Here is a 22080-nt window from a genome sequence, read left to right as displayed (position 1 = left end):
TGCAGAAAAAGCTTTTGACAAAATTCAACACCCATTTATGATAAAAAACTCTCCAGAAAGTGGGCATAAAGGGAACCTACCTCAACATAATAAAGGCCATATACGACAAACCCACAGCAAACATCATTCTCAATGGTGAAAAACTGAAAGCATTTCCTCTAAGATCAGGAACAAGACAAGGATGTCCACTCTCACCACTATTATTCAGCATAGTTTTGGAAGTCCTAGCCACGGCAATCAGAGAAGAAAAAGATAAAAGGAATACAAATTGGAAAAGAAGAAGTAAAACTGTCACTCTTTGCAGATGACATTATAGTATACATAGAGAATCCTAAAGATGCCACCAGAAAACTACTAGAGCTAATCAATGAATTTGGTAAAGTTGCAGGATACAAAATTAATGCACAGAAATCCCTTGCATTCCTATATACTAATGATGAAAAATCTGAAAGAGAAATTAAGGAAACACTCCCATTTACCATTGCAACAAAAAGAATAAAATACCTAGGAATAAACCTACCTAGGGAGATAACAGTCCTGTATGCAGAAAACTATAAGACACTTATGAAAGAAATTAAAGATGATACCAACAGATGGAGAGATATACCACGTTCTTGGATTGGAAGAATCAATAAAAAAAAAAAGTTCGTACCTTACTTTAAAAATACATTTTTGCTAATAAATGCTAACCTTATCTGAGCCTTCAGAGAGTCATAATATTTTTGCAATAGTAACATTAAAATTACTGATCACAGGTCACTTAAAAAATATAATAATAATGAAAAAGTTTGAAATATTGCAAGAATTACCAAAATAGGACACAAAGTGAGTAAATGCTGTTGGGGAGATGGCACCAAGGGACTTGTTTGACACAGGGTTGCCGCTAACTTTCAATCTGTAAAAAAGTGTAATAAATGTGAAGCACAATAAAACGGGGCATGCTTGTATTACTCACAGCAATAGCAGGAGCCAGAGTACCAGCATTTACACCAGTTCCCTAAGCCCTGATTCTCACAGGATGATGTGAATAAGGCCAAGCAGCACCTGCATACAGAAGGGATGTGTTACAGGAGCCTAAGCTTAGGAAATCAAATCTTTTATCATTGAGAATAAGCCTGCCTGAACTTTGCCCCAGAAGGATACATTATATTTATTATACCAGACAGTGAAAAATCTGCCCTTTGCCCTGGAAAGACACACCATTCTATCTTCCAATGCTGTTCATTATATAGACATCCTTGGAAAAATGGTCTAGAACAAAAAAGTGAATGTCTATGCTCACAGAATATGCAGAAAAGCAAGAGACACATGGAGAACTGTGTCTTACAAAGCATGTATTAATTCTCTACTCATAAAGTTTCATTTGTTTTTAACAGTGAATGGGAGATGGAGGCATTCATTGTTGACTATTCTTTCTAGGTATAGAATTACACTCTCTTTTTATCTCATGTACTATAAGCTTTAAAAGAAAGATACTGACAATAGGGAAAGAACCCTTCATCAGGTCAACTATTTTATTTTATTTTTAAATTTTATTTATTTATTTATTCATTTTTGGCTGCATTGGGTCTTCGTTGCTGCGCGCGGGCTTTCCCTACTTGTGGCAAGCGGGGGCTACTCTTCTTTGGGGTGCGCGGGCTTCTCATTGTGGTGGCTTTTCTCGTTGTGGAGCACGGGTTCCAGGTGCACAGGCTTCAGTAGTTGTGGCTTGCGGGATCTAGAGCGTGGGCTCAGTAGTTGTGGCGCATGGGCTTAGTTGCTCTCCAGCAAGTGGGATCTTCCCGGACCAGGCCTCGAACCCGTGTCCCCTGAATTAGCAGGTGGATTCTTAACCACTGCGCCACCAGGGAAGTCCCAAGTCAACTATTTTAGAGAGTCTGAGAGCATGAGTCAACACAAGCTGAAAGGAAGTAGAGATGTGATATTAATATTAACTAAAGTATGCTTTAAGATGAAAAAAGGATTAAAGAGGATGAAGATCTTTCAGTTACTAAAAGATACAATCCATAATGAACGTGTAGCATTCATGAACCTCTATTCCCTCCATAACCCAAAATCAAATCGAAAGGTAAAACTAGGCTTCTCTGGTGGCTCAGTGGTTAAGAATCCGCCTGCCAATGCAGGGAACCGGGTTCGGGAAGATCCTACATGCCGCAGAGCAACTAAGCCCGTGCGCCACAACTACTGAGCCTGTGCTCTAGAGCCCGCAAGCCACAACTACTGAGCCCGCGTGCCACAACTACTGAAGCCCGCGTGCCACAACTACTGAAGCCCGCATGCTTAGAGCCCGTGCTCCGCAAGAAAAGAAGCCACCGCAATGAGAAGCCCACGCACTGCAGCGAAGAGTAGCCCCCGCTCGCCGCAACTAGAGAAAGCCTGCGCACAGCAACAAAGACCCAACACAGCCAAAAATAAATAAATAAAATAAATACATTTTTTTAAAAGTAAAAGCTATTAATATACAGAAAGAACATAGTTGAAATTTTCATTACCTTACAGATCAATCAAAAAAACATTAAGTATCCAAATATTATAATCTTCATATATACTTATTTGAATTCTATTTCACAGATATAGCTATGATACAGAAGAAACCTGAAGTCCACTCCATATAAAAAAGACCTCAAGGATGCAGCAGGAATCTCAAAGGTAGGAGGGTAAATCTGAGCTGGGTGTTCATGGGCAGAGCTGGTTTGACACAGTGGAGCTAGAAGTCCCAGTGCGTGTAGCCACCATGGCACAGAGTCAGAATTTAATGGAGGATAAAGTAAACTTGAGCTCCGATAGCTGCGACCTGAGACCATAGGCGGGCCCGAAAAGGATGTGAGCCACGAGCATCAATTCTGCAGCAAAACAGGCCTCAAGAGATCAAACGAGACCAAGGTTCGGGAGCTACACTGGGTGCTAGCAACTCACACAATCATGCCAGTGGGCAGGTCCAACTTCTGGTTCTCTCTCTACACCTGGCAGCGGAAAGCGAGACAGGCTGACTCCTTGAATGAGCTTCTGGGATGCTGTGACACCAAGAGAGTGATACTGGACCCCCTGCTAGTATTAACAGGTGGGGTGGGACGGAAACAATGAAGAAATAAAGGAATGATGACCTTAATTTTTACTCCAAGCTGGGGAAATAGGTCATGTAGGCTACCTATGACAGTAAGGAACACAAAGATTTATACACCAGGAAGTGTGCAGCAGCATTATTTATAGTACAGAAACACTTGAAATCATCCAGAGTTAAGGAATGGGTAAATTATATTGCACCCATGAATGGATAAAATATTATGCAGCCATTAAAATCACATTTCTAAGACCTTTATTGACATGGGAAGAAGGAGGTGGAAAATCGGAACGCAAAGTTATTTGGAAAAATTGCAGCCAACCTTTCTAAAACTATGTGTATTACCGTGGTTATCTTGGAGCAGCAAATTTACAGGTTGTTTTAATTTTCTTCTTTATGACTTTTATGTTCCATAATTAGGTATTACCTGTCAAATAACAAAAGTGATTTTTTTTTTAATGAGAAAGTTTTAAAAACCTCTTCTCAAGCAAGAATGTCCAAATTAGAAGTTAAGGCAATATTCATTCATCCATTTTTTCCTTTCAGCTAGATTTGAGTATTGCCTTTGGTCTAAGAGCAGTGCCAGACACTGGGGTACGAGGTGGATAGCATGTGAATATGGGTATGGAGGATCTTATAATATGTGGAAAACCCTTGTGGAGGGGAAGAATAAACCAAAGAAAAAATAGAGTTCAAGAACCAGAAGAGAGAATCAGGAGGCCTCATGGAGGAAGAGGTGGCACTTGACTTGGCTCTTGAATGTATGGGAGGCGGTTGCTAGCCAGAGAAGAAAGCAGGGAGAATTGGTCCCCACAGAAGGAATAGCAAATGTTGATTTGTATCCTTGGTATCAAAACTTGCCTGGCTGACCCCGCCCCCTAAGATCAGACAGCCAATCAGGATGCTCACAGAGGGTTTCCCCCATTCTGCGCTGCTTCACCTCTTGATGCTCTGAGCCACAAGTCCACCTGGGCCTCTGAGTCTCACCTGAAATATTACTATCCACTTTAGTCCTCATATTTTACTCGGTTGTTCTTTTATCTGAGTCTCAAAACTAACCTTGTGAGCGTTTTTGTGACCCAGTCTTTATGACTGACCATGACAGAAAACACATAAGATGAAATAGACCAGTGATTCTCCATCCTGACTGCACAGTAGAATCATGAGGTTTTAAAAATCTCAGTGTTGGGGCCCCACCTCCAGAGATTCTGATCTATTTGGTCAGGGTTGCGACCTGGACATCAGTGGATCGTAGCTTGCAGGTGATTCTAATATTCAAAAATATGTGGAGCATGTATCCTTCTAAACATACCACTTAAAAAGGAAAAACTGGACGTGGGTGTAAAATAATTCCAAAGTTAGTCACTAAAAAGATGTCTCGTTACTTGGTAGATGCAACAAGGTTACAGGTGAATTAGGTCCACAATAAATAATGATTGTCTTCTAGCACAATATAAATATGTTTATTTCCAGACTGTCTTTGACAAAACAGCTCAGCTGATACTCAACTGATAAAAAATAAATTTGCATTGGATGAGACTCAGTTTTGATTCTCTCCTCAGACAGAAAATGTTTTTCTGCCAACCACTTTTCCAAGAGCCCTTTTCAAGTCCCTGTTCCTCACGCTGTAGATGAAAGGGTTCAGCATGGGGGTCACCACCGTGTACATCACAGTAGCTGTGGTGTCCTTCTCAGATGAGTGGGAGGATAAAGGGTTAAAATACACAGCAATGATGGTGCCATAGAAGAAGAAAACGACAGCCAGGTGGGAGCCACAGGTGGAGAAGGCTTTCCATCTTCCCTTTGTGGACGGGACTCTCAGGACAGCACAGGTGATATGGATATATGATACCACGATGCAAACAAATGGGGTGCTCATGATCAGGGCACCCTCAGTCAGAATCATCACCTCATTGAGCTGTGTGTCAGAGCAGGAGAGTTTCAGGAGGGGGGTCACATCACAGGAGAAGGGGGGGGATGGCATTGTCTGCACAGAATGAGTTGAGCCATCAGCAGGGTATGCAACAGCATATCCAGGTTGGCAATGACCCAGTGACCAGCAGGGCACAGAGCTGGTGGGTCATGTTTGCTGAGTAGTGTAAGGGGTGGCATACAGCAACAAAGCTGTCATAGGCCATCACAGCCAGGAAGAAATTGTCCATGTCCACGAACATGAAAACAAAATACATCTGCATGAGACACCCAGAGAAGGAGATGGTCTGACTCCTGAGTATGTGGTTGGCCAGCATCTTGGGGACAGTGGTGGAGGAGAAGCAGACATCCACGAAGGACAGGCTGCAGAGGAAGAAGGACATGGGGATGTGCAGGTGGGAATCCGGGCTGATGGCCAGGAGGATGAGCAGGTTTCCCAGGACCGTGGCCAGGTACCTGCTCAGGAAGAGCACGAAGAGGAGCTTCTGCCGCTGGGGCTGCCTGGAGAGCCCCAGGAGGAGGAACTCAGAGTTACTGGACTGGTTTGTCTCTCCCATGGGGCTGGGAGCCTGGGGCCAGAGGCAGACAAAGCAGGAAGAATTCAAAAGCCTGGAAAATGATGGTCAAGATGGGGCAATTAAGAAGATGGCAAGGAGAAAGGCCATGTGACAGAGGTGAGGCATTAGCACTTTGCTTCCTGTGTTTTGTGCCTCCTTTATTACCAAAATGAGGGCAGTTTCCTTATGCATGTGCAGTACCTCCAGAAGGACACTGAAAGAATGTGACAGTGCTTTTGTCCATAAATCCTTTATATGTCTAAACTTTCTACCATAACCATGTATTTTTTAAAGTAAGTATCAAAACCACTATATATAAAGGAATATTAATAGAGACTTTAATATTTATAATGAGTACCGGAGAACACATGTATAAATGGTTACCATAGAGACTGACGTACTAAGCATGTACCCTAATACAGGGTACTGATGCCATTGATATCATTAGTGGTGTTGCCTTTGAGAATATTTTTTATTTCCCTTATCTCTAATCTGTAGCTGTTACACATTCCTAACATGTCTGCTCTGAGGATGATGTCAGTGATCAAACAAAAACTGCTCCCAGGGTGGTAATGATAGAATTTCTGCCGCTGATTCCTGCGCTCACATTTTCAGAGCACTTTACAGAGCTCTGAGCCAGCCCTTCTTGGCTATGTCCACTGAGCTCCTTAAGACTAACTTGTAAAATTAAAATGGAAGTGACCCAGAAGTATGGGCAGAAACCTGCCAATTTGTTTTCCCCACACTTCAGGGCCTCATAAACAGGTAACACACACTGGTCATGCCTGGGCAATCTCAAGGAACTGCTGATGATCTCAGAACTGTTTCTATAGCGCCACTTAAACAGAAGATGTAGTTGCTTCCATGTCTTGGCTACTGTAAACAGTGCTACAATGAACACTGGGGTGCATGTATCCTTTCGGACCGTACAATACTCCAATATAAAATAAAAAGTTTAAAAAAAAAAAAAAGGAAGATGTAGTGGGGAGTGACCGCTTAAGGATTTACCCCTTAACAAGCGTTTATTGATGAGTCCCACTGCTCCGGCTCTTACCCAAGAAGAATGGCAGTCTTCACGGTCCCCAGAATTCCCAGGTTTGCTTCACTTTTCTAGACCTGGCCAGAGATTATTTGTCTGAGGGAGAGGGACTTGTCTTTGAGTTTTTCAGGCTAAGTCTGCATGAACAAGGGGCTGGGGTGCACAGACTCAGCCCTCGGTGCTGGAAGGATGTTTGGGGTACCGTAGGGCCAGCTCTTTACAGGAGCCTCGATGGGCACTAAGGCTATATTCCCTGAGAGCCTCATTAGAGAAAGCAGAGAGTAATTGTCCCTTCTCCTCTGTGGGCTTTTTTTGGATCCAGCATTGATAATAAAGATCTGTCTTCAGAGTTATGTAATTGCTGCTTCAGGACTTGGCAACATTGGAAATGATGCAATCTTGGGGGTAATCATTAGCCACAACCCTTCTGCTAGAGAGAACTCACAATTCTATGTTTTATCCCCCACCCAATCTTGTTGGGAAATACACATGAAGCTGGATAGGGGTTAAATTTTGGATTCACACAGATCTGTGCTGAATTCCAGACCCACATTATCAGTGGTATGACCTTGAGAAAGCTACCAATCTTCACAGAATTACAAAACTTCACCATCTGTAGAGAGGAGAAATAATAATCACCATGTAGAGTTGTGCAAATAAAATATGTAATTTATGTTCAACACCTCATGACCCCTATCCTCATCAATGCACTGGGCTAGGACCATGTCCACTAGGTGGAGGTTAAAGGTGAGGGACTTTCCTCGTGGTCCAGTGGGTAAGACTCTGAGCTCCCAATGCAGGGGGCCCGGGTTCCATCCCTGGTCGGGGAACTAGATCCTGCATGCATGCCACAACTAAAAGTTCGCATGCCATAACTAAAACATCCCGCATGCTGCAAGGAAGATCCTGTGTGCTGCAACTAAGACCCGACACAGCCTAAATGAATAAATATTTTCTTTAAAAAGGTATTAAGTGATATTTATATCCTTTGCTCTCTGCTCAATCATCTGTATTCTGCATAAATATAATTTGGAAATAGTGTCACATGTTTATCTTCATATGTCAATAGTCATTTTTATAAAGGACCAGTTGACAAGTCTTTTATTCTATATTTTAATTTGGGGGTAAATGAGGTAGAAATAGGAACCATTGCTGAGTTCAGTTATAAACTGGTAGAACATGGGTGCCAATGAGGAACCGAGAATTCCTGAGTCCAATATGTATCACTCTAGTTGTTCTGAAGGCAAGATCTGGCTTTAAGGTGCCCATAAAGGTCTTGATCTTAATGCATTGCAAAGTTTACTTTCCTGAGTTGATAATATTAAAGAGTTACTCATAAAAACCATACATCTGGGTCAGAAGTGGCAATTGAATTCCTAAAAAAAATGTCCTCTGGAAACCAGAGTGTTCCTCTAGCTTCCACTTTGGGTTATTTATAAACAATATATTCCCCATGCTGACTATAGCATCTTAATAAATATCTTTAACCTGCTCCCAGTAACTCAAAATAAGAATCTCAGGGCTGTAATGAGCCTTCATGTCTCCATCAGACATGTGTTATGAGATCAAGTTCTCTCCATTCCATCTCCAAAAATAGGCCAACCGCCCCACACACAAAATTAATTATCAAAGATCTGGGGAGGAAGGGGAGAATAGTGACTGGATTAGTAAAGCCATTGTTTGCAAGTGATAGAAAACCAACTCATATCAGCTTAAGGAGAAATAGAATCTACTGGTTGATGTAATTACAAAGTCCAAAGTTCTTCATGCAAAGCCTGTGTGTTTCAGTCAGGGCTAGATTCAGGGACCCACGTAATGACACCAGGACCAGTATTTCTCTGTCTCTCTACTCTGTTTGCTTCTGTTCGACTTCATTCTACAGACTGACTCTCCATGTGGCAAGAAGGCAGCCTCTGAACTCACATCCTCCCAGACTAGCAATCACAGGGCACATAGAACTTCTCTCTACCACTGCTTATTGGCACTGTTGTAAGGCAAGACTGTGATCATCCCTTTTTGGATCATATACCCAAATTGGAACCAACAAACCTGATGGGAAAGTGGGGTATTCTGGTCATCCTGGGTCATAACCCCAGTCCATTCCATGTGGGAATTCAGTGATGGACATTTATCACCAGGACTAAATGGAGGAGGGGAGGAGTTTCCCAAACAGATCCAAAAAAAATGGAAATGGGAAGGAATGCCCTGGAACAAAAAAAAAAATCGAGTTATCGGACTTCCCTGGTGGCACAGTGGTTAAGAATCTGCCTGCCAATGCAGGGCACATGGGTTCGAGCCCTGGTCCGGGAAGATCCCACATGCGGCGGATCGACTAAGCTCATGCGCCACAACTACTGAGCCTGTGCTCTAGAGCCAGCGAGCCACAACTACTGAAGCCCGCGAGCCTACAGCCCATGCTCCACAACAAGAGAAGCCACCGCAATGAGAAGCCCGCGCACCGCAACGAAGAGTAGCCCCCGCTCACCTCAACTAGAGAAAGCTTGCACACAGCGATGAAGACCCGATGCAGCCAAAAATAAATAAATAAATAAATAAATATTTTAAAAATCGAGTTACCATGATCCACCAGAGTCACTCCATCAACTGACCTGAGTTGAGCAAAGGATTGGAGAAGGCACACTTAAGACACAAGAATAAATTAGTAAGCTATTTTAAAAGTTAAGGTGAACTAAACAAAAACAAAAACTGTAATTAATGACAACCCAGTATCATTGAGCACACCTAGCACCCAGATCTTTGTTTCTAAATGCCATTCCCTACTAAAAGGAAATTGGGTTCCTTAGAGAAAGGGCTGATTCCAGATCTGGGCAGAAAAAAACCAAGGTGAGTCTGGGACATTATGTGTGTGCCAGAAAATAAGGAAATGCTCAAAGTCCAATGTGAACATATATAAACTGCAAATGACTTTCAAATGTATCGCCATATCCATATATGGTGTTTAAAGTACTATTCTTTCAACTTTTCTTCAGACTTGAAAATTTTCAAATTAAATATTTGTGAATAAACAGAGATTTTAAAAAAGGAACAAAGATGCTAGCTTGAAAGGGGTCTCCCACTGGCTAAATTTGGAATAATTTGAGCATCAAAGAGAATAATAGGGAATTCCCTGGTGGTCCAGTGATTAGGACTCCGTGCTTTCACTTCCAAGGGCGCAGGTTCAATCCCTGGTTGGGGAAATAAGATCCTACAAGCTGCGTGGCATGGCCAAAAACAAAAACAAAACAAAACAAATCAAAAAAATAATAATAATTGTAAGTGATTATAAAATATTAAATGTATTACAATCTGTGAATCAATATTAATACTATCTTTAAAAGAGAGAATTTTTAAGGTAATTTGCCATAACTGAAGGTGAAAATTAACAATTAAGGGAATGAATTTAGCATTTACTCTGTCTTTTTAAAATGATCTGAAGTTCATCATGTGTTCATGGAGAAAATCTCTTCTTTACAGAATAATGCCAGTTAAGAAATATAGAAAAATTATACAACTAGGAAATACTAATTGCAGGCAGGAAAATATACCAATATAAGAACTGCTTTTATAAAGTCACTACCACCAACCATCTTTACCAGCAACAGAGCATTTACAAAGTTATCAGATAACATCACTAATACCTCCAATTCCACGCAACACCATAGGATTTATTGAAGCCCTCTCTCTTTCCAGCTCCACCAGTGAGAAATCTGGCTCGCATTAGTCTCAATATATTAACTTATTTGTGCAGTCCTCTGTACATAGCCTATCTCCTGACCCCACCAGGCTGCCTTCTGGGTTGGCCATCTCAGGATGAGTTCCCAGTTGGCCCTGATGCCTGGCCCTGTGCCAAGCCAGCCCTCCTGTCGGATCCCACATGTGAACTGTTTGCACCAATATTTATGCCCTCAATTCTCTAGACAAGTGGCTCACAACCAGCAACAAATTTGCCTCCCAGAGGACTTTGGACGGTGTATGGAGACATTTTTGGTTGTCACAACTATGGGGAGGCTACTGACATCTAGCGGATAGAGGCCAAGGATGCTGCTAAACACGCTGCAGTGCACAGACAGCCCCCGACCAAAGAGAACCATCTGAATGAAGATTTCAAAAGTACTAAGGTTGAGACTATAATACACCTCATTGATAATTTGTAGATTATTACATGGGAAATCATAATAAACTGGTTAAAATAAAATATATTATTAAAATTAATTTCATTTTAAAAATTTAATGGGGCTACTAGAAATTTTTAAATTACAAATGTGACATTTGCTGCCTCTAGGATCCCCTCAGGAGGCACATTCTATCTGGTTGTCCTTTTGTATTCTTTTTTCTGTTATTGTTGTTTTCTTGGTTGTCCTTTTTTTTATTGATATAGTATTATAAATATCATCTTTCTAAGTCTTGCTAAACTTAAAACCTTTCATTCAAAGACACCTACTGGGCATGTATTTAAGGGGAATCCTGGCTTTGTCACCCTTCCCTGACGCCTACGGTGCAAAGGAAAAAAGGCACACGCCCAACGTGGAGCTCGAACCCACGCCCCTTATATTAAGAGTCTCATGCTCTACCAACTGAGCTACCCAGATACACCAGGGCGATGCATATTTTCAGAGAGGAGTATGTACATACTACTTGGCATGACCCTGAGGATGAAGCGGGAGCACCATTGACAGCTCCTGTGGGAGGAGAAGCTCCCGGCAGCCCAGTGGGATTTACCCAGGTCTCCTGGTCAGCGGGTGGAGCCGGGACTCCGCGGGCCTGGGCCGACGAAACCCACCGGGCCGGGCTGCTCCTTCCAGCTGGGAGCGTGCGTCTTCCCGTAAGCTCTGGGCCCCAAGGGCGCCCCAACATACCAGAGACCACTCGCCTAATAGAGTCATCCATTCACTCAAGTGTTTATTGAGCGCCTAATGTATACCAGGCACTAAGGGTACAGCAGTTAACAAATTGGATTTTTAAGAAAGAGGAAGAAAGGGGGCCAGATTCCGGATCAGATGAAGTTGCTGCTTTTCATTTTTGTTTCCTTCCTCACCAGGCTCGACGCCTGCAGTTTAACGGAGCAGACAAATATGAACCGCGGTAGGTGTCTTTTTAGGGGCGATTCTCTCTCCCTTCTACGGATACTTGCCCTGCCCTCTTTAGATATTAAGGAAGGAAGGAAGGAAAGAAGGAAGGAAAGAAGGAAGGAAGGAAGGAAGGAAAGAAAAGAAAAGAAAAGAAAAGCGTGATGTTTCCGAGGACACAGGGCCCTTTCTCACCCCGGAGGAACTGTAAAAAGTCACAAAAGTAGCTATACTTTATAACAGAAATCCAGGCAGAAAATCACCCACAGTCCTAACCCAGATAAAGTCAACGTTATCTTTGGCCCACGTTACTTCCAACTCTTCTGTAAGCGCCCATTCAATTCTTACATTCACATATCAAAGGTGCAACGTCTGCTCTCCACATATTCTGTTTACCTTTTGACCTGAATATTTGTGCATTTTGCTAGTCTCTTTTTTTTTCTCCCCTTCCCTCCTCGGCCCTTCCACACCAGATTCTTTCCTGGGCAGTCATGCAGGGACAGCTGCGGTTTGGGAGTTACCGTTTGTTTTATAAGAATTGGCTGAGATGTGACAGGGTGAGAGAGTGTCATGGACATATATACACTACCAAATGTAAAATAGATAGCTAGTGGGAAGCAGCCGCCTAGCACAGGGAGATCAGCTCGGTGCTTTGTGACCACCTAGAGGGGTGGGATAGGGAGGGTGGGAGGGAGGGAGAGGCAAGAGGGAAGAGATATGGGAACATATGTATATGTATAACTGATTCATTTTGTTGTAGAGCAGAAGCTAACACACCATTGTAAAGCAATTATACTAAAAAAAAAAAAAAAAAAAAGAATTGGCTCATATACGGCTTTCATAGCAGGATCTTCCAAGTCAACCGGGATAGACTGAACGTTCTTTTCTGAGGTTGAACACTATTAATGAAGCAAAATGTATTCCATCTCTCTCCTACGGATGGTCATTCCCCTCTGCCTTTTATTTATTGTTTACCAAACTGCTGCAATAAAACTTCCTACATCGGTAGTATTGTCTGTTACAGATTCACAGAAGTGGAATTAGAGGATCAAAGAGGTGTGTGTACCAGACTGCTTTCCAAAACACAGAGTGAAACCACACATTTTTTCCATTAAGATGTATGGGTACACGGTCTTTCTCCTTCCCTTCTTTTCCCTTAAGGTCTTTCTCCTTCCCTTCTTTTCGAAGTAAACATCTGTAAATTTAACTCGCATTCCCTTAAGGTCAGTGGCGTATCTCCGAATTTTGTAAAGACTCATATTTTCCTCTGTGTAGCCCAAAACTCGCCCCTCCATCTAGAGATAGAGTGCCCCCTCATACTACCCCAGGTAGGATTCGAACCCACAATCCCTGGCTTAGGAGGCCAGTGCCTTATCCATTAGGCCACTGGGGCAGCTGCCAAAAGTTTTTCTGAGAATATGGGAAGAAGGAATAACTCGTCAGCACTGGCTAGAAAATGCTCCAGGAATTGGCTTGAGTATCTACTCAAAACTTGGCTGAATCCCTGCAACGTCCCAACCTCTATCCAAGTCTCCAGGAATGCAGTCGTGAACAAAACAGAAACTGCCGCTCCTGGCGGAGCTCCTGTGCAGACCGCGCACTCGCCGCCCGCCGCGCTCTCCTGCCTTCTTGTGGCTCCTCCAGCGCGGGCACCGCCGAGTCTGGCTTGTCGGGTTCCTCCAGAAGGAGTTCCAAGCTCCGGAACGCCCTGGATTCTCCTCCGGATGACAGATTCAGCGAGCAGTGAGGAACCCTGGCTGGATCAGTGGTGTGTTGGGCCGGACCACCGACTGCAGTGTGTGTGATAAATGTTCGGTCCTCCCGGGCCCCGACTGGACAGAAGACCAGGGAGAGCGCAGGGCTGGAGGAAGATGATGCAGGACCAACACCGTGTGCAAGGGGAGGAGACCCCTCCACACCCTCCGAGGCTCACCCGCAGGCGGAAGTCAGAGCCTCCTCCGCAGCCTCCTGCGCAGGGCGCTGTCACTCAGGGCTTGGCCTACGTACAGGAGGCTGGGGGCGCGCGGAATGTTCTACACCGGGCCTCGCTTTTCCAGGCCCAGAGCCAGAACAAACCCCTCCCCATGGAGCTATACAAAGCCGAAGTCCCGGGTATCTGGACACACCCCTGCAATTTTCCTCGCAACCCACCCTTCTTTATTCACTAAGGCTTGTAATTTATCCAAATGTAAAAATTCAGGAGAATCCAGAGCCGCTCAAGATTTCCCGCCCCCCTCCTCCCAGGAGAGCTCCCGGTACCTCAGAGACTCCTCTCGCCACCTCCCCACCCCAAATGTATCTTTTATCATTGGAGCAACAAGATTATCTAACGCACAGTCCAAAAAAAATCCAGGACAGAATCAGAGAACACACTTTGATTCAGTCTTCTAATCTCCTTTGTCCGGCTGGTCCTGGCAGTCTGGCCACAGGCCCGGATGAAGCGGCGGGAGGGCGGCTGGAGCCGCCACCCCCGAGACTGCACAGGGACCAATTTGGAGGAACGCGGCCTTCACTGAGAGGAACTAGGACGCTGTAGACGCGGCCCCCTTGCTCCGGGGGTGTGCTTCGTCTTCTGGGTGCGCGAAGTCTCGGCACAGGCTCTCCTCTTAAATCGACTGCATTTTAGCAGAAGGTGGGAGGAGGAGCAGACCCCAGGCAACACGCTTTCCAGAAGCAGTTGGCGGCCCGTTGGGACGGGACGGATGTGTTTCTGTACATACTCATCTTTGGGGGTGACAGACTCAAGGAGGAATCCAGGCGCAGGTCCTAGGCTCTGCCTTGGTCTAGAAGCGGTCGCGTTTGCCGGGATTGGCAAGTGTCCTTGGTTCGACCGCAGCTTTGGGGCTCCAGCATCCCTCTGGTTTTCCACATCCGTTTAAACTGGGCCCGGAATTTCTTTACTTTCCCAAAAACAAGCTCTTCACTGCTTTGAGGTTTGTTTGTTTTTAATATCCAACATTTTCAGTTGTTTTTAGCGGGAGGATTGGTCCCCCAAACCCCGCCCATTCGTGTTACTGGAAACCTCGACTCTCTGCTGGAGTGTTTTCTTTGTAACTTCCTTCAAGCTGTTAATAATTTTTTAACCAATAAATTAAAGTTTAAAAAAATGTTTTTATTTTATTCATTTTTGGTTGCGTTGGGTCTTCGTTGCTGCGCGCGGGCTTACTCTAGTTGCCTCGGGCAGGGGCTACTCTGCTTTGTGGTGCTCGGGCTTCTCATTCCGGTGGCTTCTCTTGTTGCGGAGCACGGGCTCTAGGCGCGCGGGCTTCAGTAGTTGTGGCACACAACTTAGTTGCTCCCCGGCATGGGGGATCTTCCCGGACCAGGGATGGAAACCGTGTGCACTGAATTAGCAAGGGGATTCTTAACCACTGCGCTACCGGGGAAGTCCAGTTCCGCCCCACGCCCAGGAAATCTAATTCAAGAGTCAGCCTTGGAATTCTGCGGTAGACTCTGGAAGAAAGAGGAGATTTGGCCTGAGGGGTGACCCCGGCCCACGGTTGCCCGGAAAGCGGGGAACCTTCGCCCTTTACGGAAAGCAGCTCTCTGGGATTGGAACTCCTTAAGGGTCAAAGTCAAACCCAACCGGGACCCCCAGCCGCCAAAAAAGGGGACTATCACAGCCTGACGTCCAGAGCGGGGCACAGGATACCTGTCCTGATGGCGTGGACCCCAGGACTACCCCGCTCGGGCTCCGGGAACCCTTTCCCGATCTGGGGCAGCGGGACCAGGGCAGACCTGGGAGCACCCAGGTGAGGGGTAACCAGCAAATGGAGAGAAGAGGAGGAGGAAGAAAAGGGAATAAAGAAAGGGGAGGAAGGCCTGGGGTGCCGTCTCTAAGTGCCTCATCCATCCTCCCAGCTGGGTAGTCACGGCGGATACGTTACTGGACACTTAGCAGGGATGTTTGAGTCTCACTGGAGTAATTGCTGGACTTGAACCCTGAAAGCTATGTGACTCTGGGAGACTCTTGCCTCTCACGGATTTTCTCCCCTACCGGCCTTAACCTAATCGAAGCCCCAGGCGCAGCGCCCTGAACCGGGATGTCCGCACCACTGGACCGCCCCCCCCCCCCAGACTCCTACTAAAATTTTAAAAGCACCTGGAGACACATTGAGGCTTTGAAATATTTTCTCTAATTCTCTCTTGCAGTGTTGGGTTCGATGCCCAAGGTCTGGGGCCTCAGGTAGTTCCCAAATCTCTACAGAGGAACTGTTTTTGTGTAAAAAGAAGTGGGCTCGTCCGGGATTTGAACCCGGGACCTCTCGCACCCTAAGCGAGAATCATACCCCTAGACCAACGAGCCACACAAAGCACACTCTTTGGCTCTCTTCTAAGACTTCTTGGCGTCCCGGATGTGGAACAGGGAAGCCAGTGAAGTGGTGTGGGGAGGAAGTTCCAATGTCAGACCCGCCGGGAAGTGTTGAGCTCAAAGACCAGTGAGCGAGGCAAGGACCCCAGAGCTCCCCATGCCCACAAAGAGGGGAGCAGCCCCTGCAAATCTGGTGGAGCCAGCGCTCAGACAACAATGAGCCCACAGGCCAGGAAGGTCCGGCGATCCGTGCGTCCCCGCCCGGCCCTTAGGTCACTTAGCAAACACTCCTTGCAGCCGGGAGCGCGCTTGTGGCCGCGCTGGGGTAAAAGCCAGCAAGGAGCTCCGGGTCCGGCGGGGCAGCGTTGAGTGCCTTTTTATTTTTTTTTTTAATTTTTTTTTTCATTTAAATTTTATTTTATTTTATTTTTTTATACAGCAGGTTCTTATTAGTTATCTATTTTATACATATTAGTGTATATATGTCAATCCCAATCTCCCAATTCATCCCACCTCCGACCACTTTCCCCCCTTGGTGTCCATACGTTTGTTCTCTACATCTGTGTCTCTATTTCTGCCCTGCATTGAGTGCCTTTTGATGGCAGGTCACAGGAACGCCTTGCTTGGAAAAGCCGCTCCCCCAGGTGTGGTATCCTGGTTACTAGTCGCTACCTGCTGAGTTTCTCAGGACTCCAAACAAAAGGTCCAAACCAGAAAAAGAACTCGCCCAACGTGGGGCTCGAACCCACGACCCTGAGATTAAGAGTCTCATGCTCTACCGACTGAGCTAGCCGGGCACCCGAAAGTTGATGCTATCGTTGTACATGTTGATGGGGGGTAACGTGAAGGTGATGGGACCTAGAATAGGTAATGACTTAGACGTGGGCAGCAGGGGCGGGTCAGCGGCCAAAGCTTCCTGGGCCTCACAGGGGGTTCCCCGCCACAGGTTCCACTCCCCACCGCCGCTCCCTGCTGCAACAAGGGTGCTTCTCGTCCAGGACTTCCCTCACCACCCAGTAGCTAGGGAACCCGGTCTGGCCCCTGTGCCCGCCCGGCCCACCTGACGTCGGGTGTAGGGAGAAGCAGCTGGGCGTAGGGGGACGGAGGGAGCGGCGCCAAGGGTGAAAACCTAGGGCGAGATGTACCACAGTTAGTTTAACGATTGACCCCTTGAGGGACCTCTGGATTATTTCCAGTTTTTTTGGCTGTTAAAGTAAAACAGCTATAAACACTCGTGTACAGGTTTTTGTGTGAACATAGTCTTCATTTTTCTGAGATAAATACCCAAATTGCTGGGTCATATGGTAGTTACATGTTTAGGTTTTTTTTTTTTTTTTTTGGCTGCATTGGGTATTGGTTACTGCGCACGGGCTTTCTCTAGCTGAGGAGAGCGGGGGCTACTCTTCGTTGCGGTGCGTGGCTTCTTATTGCGGTGGCTTCTCTTGTTGCAGAGCACAGGCTCTAGGCACTCAGGCTTCAGTAGTTGTGGCACGCAGGCTCAGTAGTTGTGGTGCATGGCTTAGTTGCTCCGCGGCATGTGGGATCTTCCCGGACCAGGGTTCACACCCACGTCCCTTGCATTGGCAGGCTGATTCTTAACCACTGCGCCACCAGGGAAGCTCCACATGTGTGGTGACCCACTGTCTCCAATAAAATGTTCAATAGAAGCAGAGAGTGTCAGCATCCTTGTTGCATTTCTAACCTCAGAGAGAATGTTTTCAAGGTTTCACTACAAATATGAAATTTGCTGCAGTATTTTGTAGATAATTTGAGAAGTTATCGGTATTACCTTCTTTGGCTAATTTACTAAGAATTTTAAAAATCATGAATGAAAGTTGGATTGTATCAGACACTTTCCCCTGAATTTATTGAATACATTTACCAATTTTCTCCTGTCAAATCAACCTTGCATTCCCTAGAATAAATTCAGCTCGGCCGTGGCATATTATTCTTTTTACATCTTGTAAGATTTGGTTGGCTAATATTTTAAGATTTTATATTTATTTTCATGAGCAAGATTGTGTGCTTTTAAATGTCTTTTTCATGCTGTCCATGGTTAGTTTGATATCAGAATAGCGCTAGCCTCATAAAATGTGTTCAGAGGTTCCCTCTTCTATGCAAGATTTTGTGTGAGACTAAAATTTTATTTCTTGAATGTTTGTTAGCGTGCTCCACTGATGCCATCTGGGTCAAGAATTTTCGTTGGAGGGTAATATTTGACTATTGATTCACTTTATTAGTTTTAAGATCATTTACATTTTTATTCCAGTTTGATTCCATTAAGGCATGTTTAATATTTCAAAAAATTATATATTTTTTTCTAAATTTTTACAAAGTTGTTTAGCATATGCTTTTATTATCTTCTTAAATTATGCAATAAGTGTAAAGTCATTCCTTGATACAGGTTATGTGTGTCTTCTGTCATTATTTCTTAACCAGTTTTTGCAGAGTTTTATCAATAACATTAGCTTTTTTCAAGACCTGCCTTCCAAGATTTGTCATTAATCTCTATTGTATGCCTGTTTTCAACTTCATTACGCTCATCTCTTCATCATTTCTTCCCTTGTTCTAATTTATCTGGGTTTATTTTTGCTGTACTTTTTCTAACTTCTTGTCATTAGCTTTCAACCTGTCTTCTCTATTATACACATCTAAGGCTATCAATTTCCCTCTAACTACTGCTTTAGCCATGTCTTAAAGGTTTTGGTATGTAGTATTTTCATCATCATTTATTTCTAAGTATTTTCTAAATCCCATTGTAATTTCTTCCTTAACCCATGGAATTTTTAGAAGTGTATTGCTTAATTTGTAATCATATTGGGATATTTTAAGTTTTTTTTGTTTTTTTTATTATTTATTTTGACCTATTTTTAGTTTACCATTTCTCTCATCTTTTTAAACCAACTGTTAATACATCTATTGAGTTTTGTTTCAATTTTTGCATATTTTTATTTTTAGAAAAATTTAGTCCTGTTTCATTCTTCTAAAGCATTTTACAGAGCTCCTGTTCTCAAATATATTTTCATTATTGTCTTTCATGTCTTTATACATGGTAGAGATAGTTGTGTTATAGTCTGTGTCTGATAATCTTAGCATCTGAAATCTTTCCAGTTTTATTTCCATTGTCTATTGTTCATTGGTTGTTGCTCATGTGCCTCGTTTCCTTGTTATTTTTCATTGTGAGTAGCCCATTTTCCTTGTGTGGGGAATCCTGTGAGATCTAGAATAAAAGTGTATTTCTCTACAGAAAATTGTTTACTTCTGCTAGAGGCTCAAGGACTTACCAGTCATGGGTCACTTTAAACCAAATTTTCTACTTGATTTCCCCCCACCCCAGTTGGTCCTCAAGTTCCCAGCATTGGATTATTCATGATCCTTGGTTCATGGCACACAAACTCACCATCCCAAACAAAAAGAAAGACCCTCTGCCACCCATTTCTCTGCTTCCTCCTCTCCAGCATAACCATCCTTAAGATCCTATGGGAGGCAAATGCTCTTGGCACCCCATGGCACTCTTCTTTCCAGCACAAGCTGAAGGCGTCGGCCAGCAAGCACTTGAGACCCCACGGGGGGGGGGTACTTTTCCTGGGCCAGTGTGCCCAGGGAAGTGGGAAAGGCTGGAGGAGTTAACCTCCCTCCCAATTTCCTCTCACTCCGGGGTACTTTGAGGAAAGGTGCCTTTCCACTGAGCAACTGTTTTGTAGGAATTTGGAGCCTGGAGCCATCCCCACCTCAGGGTTCTGCACAACAGATGTCCACCCCTGTAGAGTTCTTGAACATGTTTTGTTAGGCTTACTCACAGGTCCGAGATATTCTCTGATCGTGGTAAGGTGTGTGTTGTCCTGAATCCGTTGCTTGAGGTTATTGAGCTGGCAGGACATGGGGTGGGGGTGTAACCACGTGGGATAATAGCCTCAGACCAACAACACACCCACTATTGTTCTTCAGATGCTTGAATTTTGAACTTTCCCGTGATAGCAGGTCCCGGTGCTTGGTGTCTGGGCTCCTGGTGTCCACCTCTTGCGCCTCGCGAAGGCGGCCCCCTGAGCTGCAGAACAGGGCGGAGGGGACACGGCTCCTGGCGGGCGCTGGGATCCAGGGCCACGGTACTCCTACCGACCTCGGGCAGGGAAGGAGGAGAGACACAGCAGGCCACGCCAGGTAGAGCGACTGGATTTGGGGTGGGGGCGGGCTCAGGACGCCGGCTGCAAACGCCAGCAACCCATCGCTTCTCCCCAGGCTAATGCCTTGGCCTCCTGACCCGGCAGTGTGGGCCCAGGCTTGATGTTTCAGAGGCCTCCAGCTGGTGAAGACGGGGCTCCTGATGCACAGAGGAAGGAAAGACCTCTCCCGTCTTCGGTGCCTCGAACCTGGACTGACAAAAGTAGCTTGTTGCGAGACTCGTGGAGATGCTTTGGTTACTGGTCCTCAGTGAAATTTTTTAAACCACAGTGGGTGGCATTGAGTGGGGCTGAGACACGGAACTGGGGAAAAAGTAGATTTGAACCCGGGGCCTGTCGCACCCTAAGCAAGAATCATACCCCTAGACCAATGAGCCACCCGACCTCCAACCTTTGGCTCTCCCCTATGACGCTGTGACACCCCGGGGGTGGGACCGACAAGGCCAGTGAAGTGGCTCGAAGAAGAGACTCCAATTTCAGACCCACCGGGAAATGTAGAGTTCCCAGGACCCATGGGCAGGGAGAAAACCCAGCGCTCCCTGTGCCGACAAAGTAGGCAGCAGCCCTTGCTCTCCCCCCAGTGCGGTGGTCCCCGCCGCCTCTCCTCCGCGCTCGGACGACAAAGAGCCCCCGGCCAGGAAGGACGGCCGGCCTTAAGTCCCCGCGCCGCTCTTCGGTCACTTTGCAGGCCTCCTCGCAGCCGCGAGCGCGCTGGGGACCCGCGAGGCCAAAGCCGGCGAGGAGCTCCTGGCCGCGCGGGGCAGGCGGACTGCTCAAGAGCCGGCGGGGGCGCGCGAAGGGTCCTTGGGCCTCGATCGCCGGGACGCTCGCTTTGGAAGAAGTCGAACCCCCAAGTACTGGCACCCAGTAATTGCTCACCAAACCCCTGCGGAGTGCACGGAGGAAACGGCCACCACCGCCTCTGCCTCCCCGCGCTGCTCCCGCTTCTCCCGGCTCCGCTCCCAGCTCCCGCCACGGTGAGATCAAAACCAAGAAAGCGAGCACGTGGGGCCTCCAACCTGCGAGGCTGACTTTGAGAGTCGCTTTGTTCTACCGACTGAATCAGCCGGCCAGCTACGGTCCTGGCCTCGGATGTCCTAGGATGGCCTGGCGGGGGGGGGGGGGGGGGGGGGGCGGCGCGCGGCCCCTAGAGTGAGGCGGGTTAGCCCACCAACCAGACCCCACACCTGGGCGGGTCACGATGCCCCTCCCAGCTCACCAGGGGGAGGAGGAGGAGGTTCCTCCGGTCCTGTTGGGCAGTAAGAGGACGCTGCCCTCAGAACAGCGAGAGCCGTGTCCAGGAGTCGGGGGTCGGGTTCTGGGGCACGCTCTGCAGTCGGTATGTCCTTCCCAGATGTTCAACCATTCCCCCACCCCTCTGGATCCATGGCGCCATTTCTTCTCTCTCTCATCTGGGAAGCCCCGGGGCCGAGCGCAGGACCCAACATTGAAGTTCTGCCCAGGGAAGCCCGGGAGTCTGTCTCTCTCTCTCTCCCTCCTTCTCCCCACCACTAAAACGCAACCTTAAGTAAGAGTAGGGCTCACCTGCGACTTGAGCAGTGACCATCCCGAGCCATAAGACCTGTACCCCTAGAGCAACCAATAATGCACTTTCCTTCGCTGTTTGCCGGAGTCATCTCCTTTGACTGCGCGCTGACCCCACTCTCAGAGGAAGCCGTCTGCGTCTCTCCGAAGCCTCCACTGGTCGATCTTCCGTCCTCCGCTGAAAACGCTGAAAGAAAAAGAGAGGGCTCGTCCGGGATTTGAACCCCGGACCTCTTGCACCCAAAGCGAGAATCATACCCCTAGACCAACGAGCCACCACATCATCCGTTTTTTTTTACTCTCTCAGCCCGTCTACAGGTGATTTATGCGAAGCTCGCCCCGATAGCTCAGTTGTTAGCGTGCGCACCTGTGAATCTGACTCTGTGG

The 22080-nt window shown here is 46.2% G+C and overlaps 1 protein-coding gene and 3 non-coding genes across 4 annotated transcripts; all 4 read right to left on the bottom strand.

Annotated features, from left to right (window-relative positions):
- Positions 1 to 4619: 4619 nt before the first annotated feature.
- Positions 4620 to 5550, bottom strand: LOC133103326 (olfactory receptor 1F1). Its single transcript, XM_061208724.1, is given in 4 exon segments — positions 4620 to 5036; positions 5038 to 5062; positions 5064 to 5115; positions 5118 to 5550. Coding segments are annotated over 4 exon segments (927 nt in total).
- Positions 5551 to 12975: 7425 nt separating this feature from the next.
- On the bottom strand, positions 12976 to 13048 carry TRNAR-CCU (transfer RNA arginine (anticodon CCU)). The gene has a single exon. It is a non-coding gene; the product is annotated as a tRNA-Arg (tRNA).
- Positions 13049 to 15889: 2841 nt separating this feature from the next.
- TRNAP-AGG (transfer RNA proline (anticodon AGG)) lies at positions 15890 to 15961 on the bottom strand. Its single transcript has one exon. It is a non-coding gene; the product is annotated as a tRNA-Pro (tRNA).
- Positions 15962 to 16691: 730 nt separating this feature from the next.
- On the bottom strand, positions 16692 to 16764 carry TRNAK-CUU (transfer RNA lysine (anticodon CUU)). The gene has a single exon. It is a non-coding gene; the product is annotated as a tRNA-Lys (tRNA).
- Between the last annotated feature and the right edge of the window lie 5316 nt (positions 16765 to 22080).

The sequence above is a fragment of the Eubalaena glacialis genome, chromosome 13 (assembly GCF_028564815.1).
Source record: "Eubalaena glacialis isolate mEubGla1 chromosome 13, mEubGla1.1.hap2.+ XY, whole genome shotgun sequence".
Lineage (NCBI taxonomy): Eukaryota > Metazoa > Chordata > Mammalia > Artiodactyla > Balaenidae > Eubalaena > Eubalaena glacialis.
Note: the sequence above shows the minus strand (reverse complement) of the source record. Positions and strands in the feature narration are given on the sequence as shown.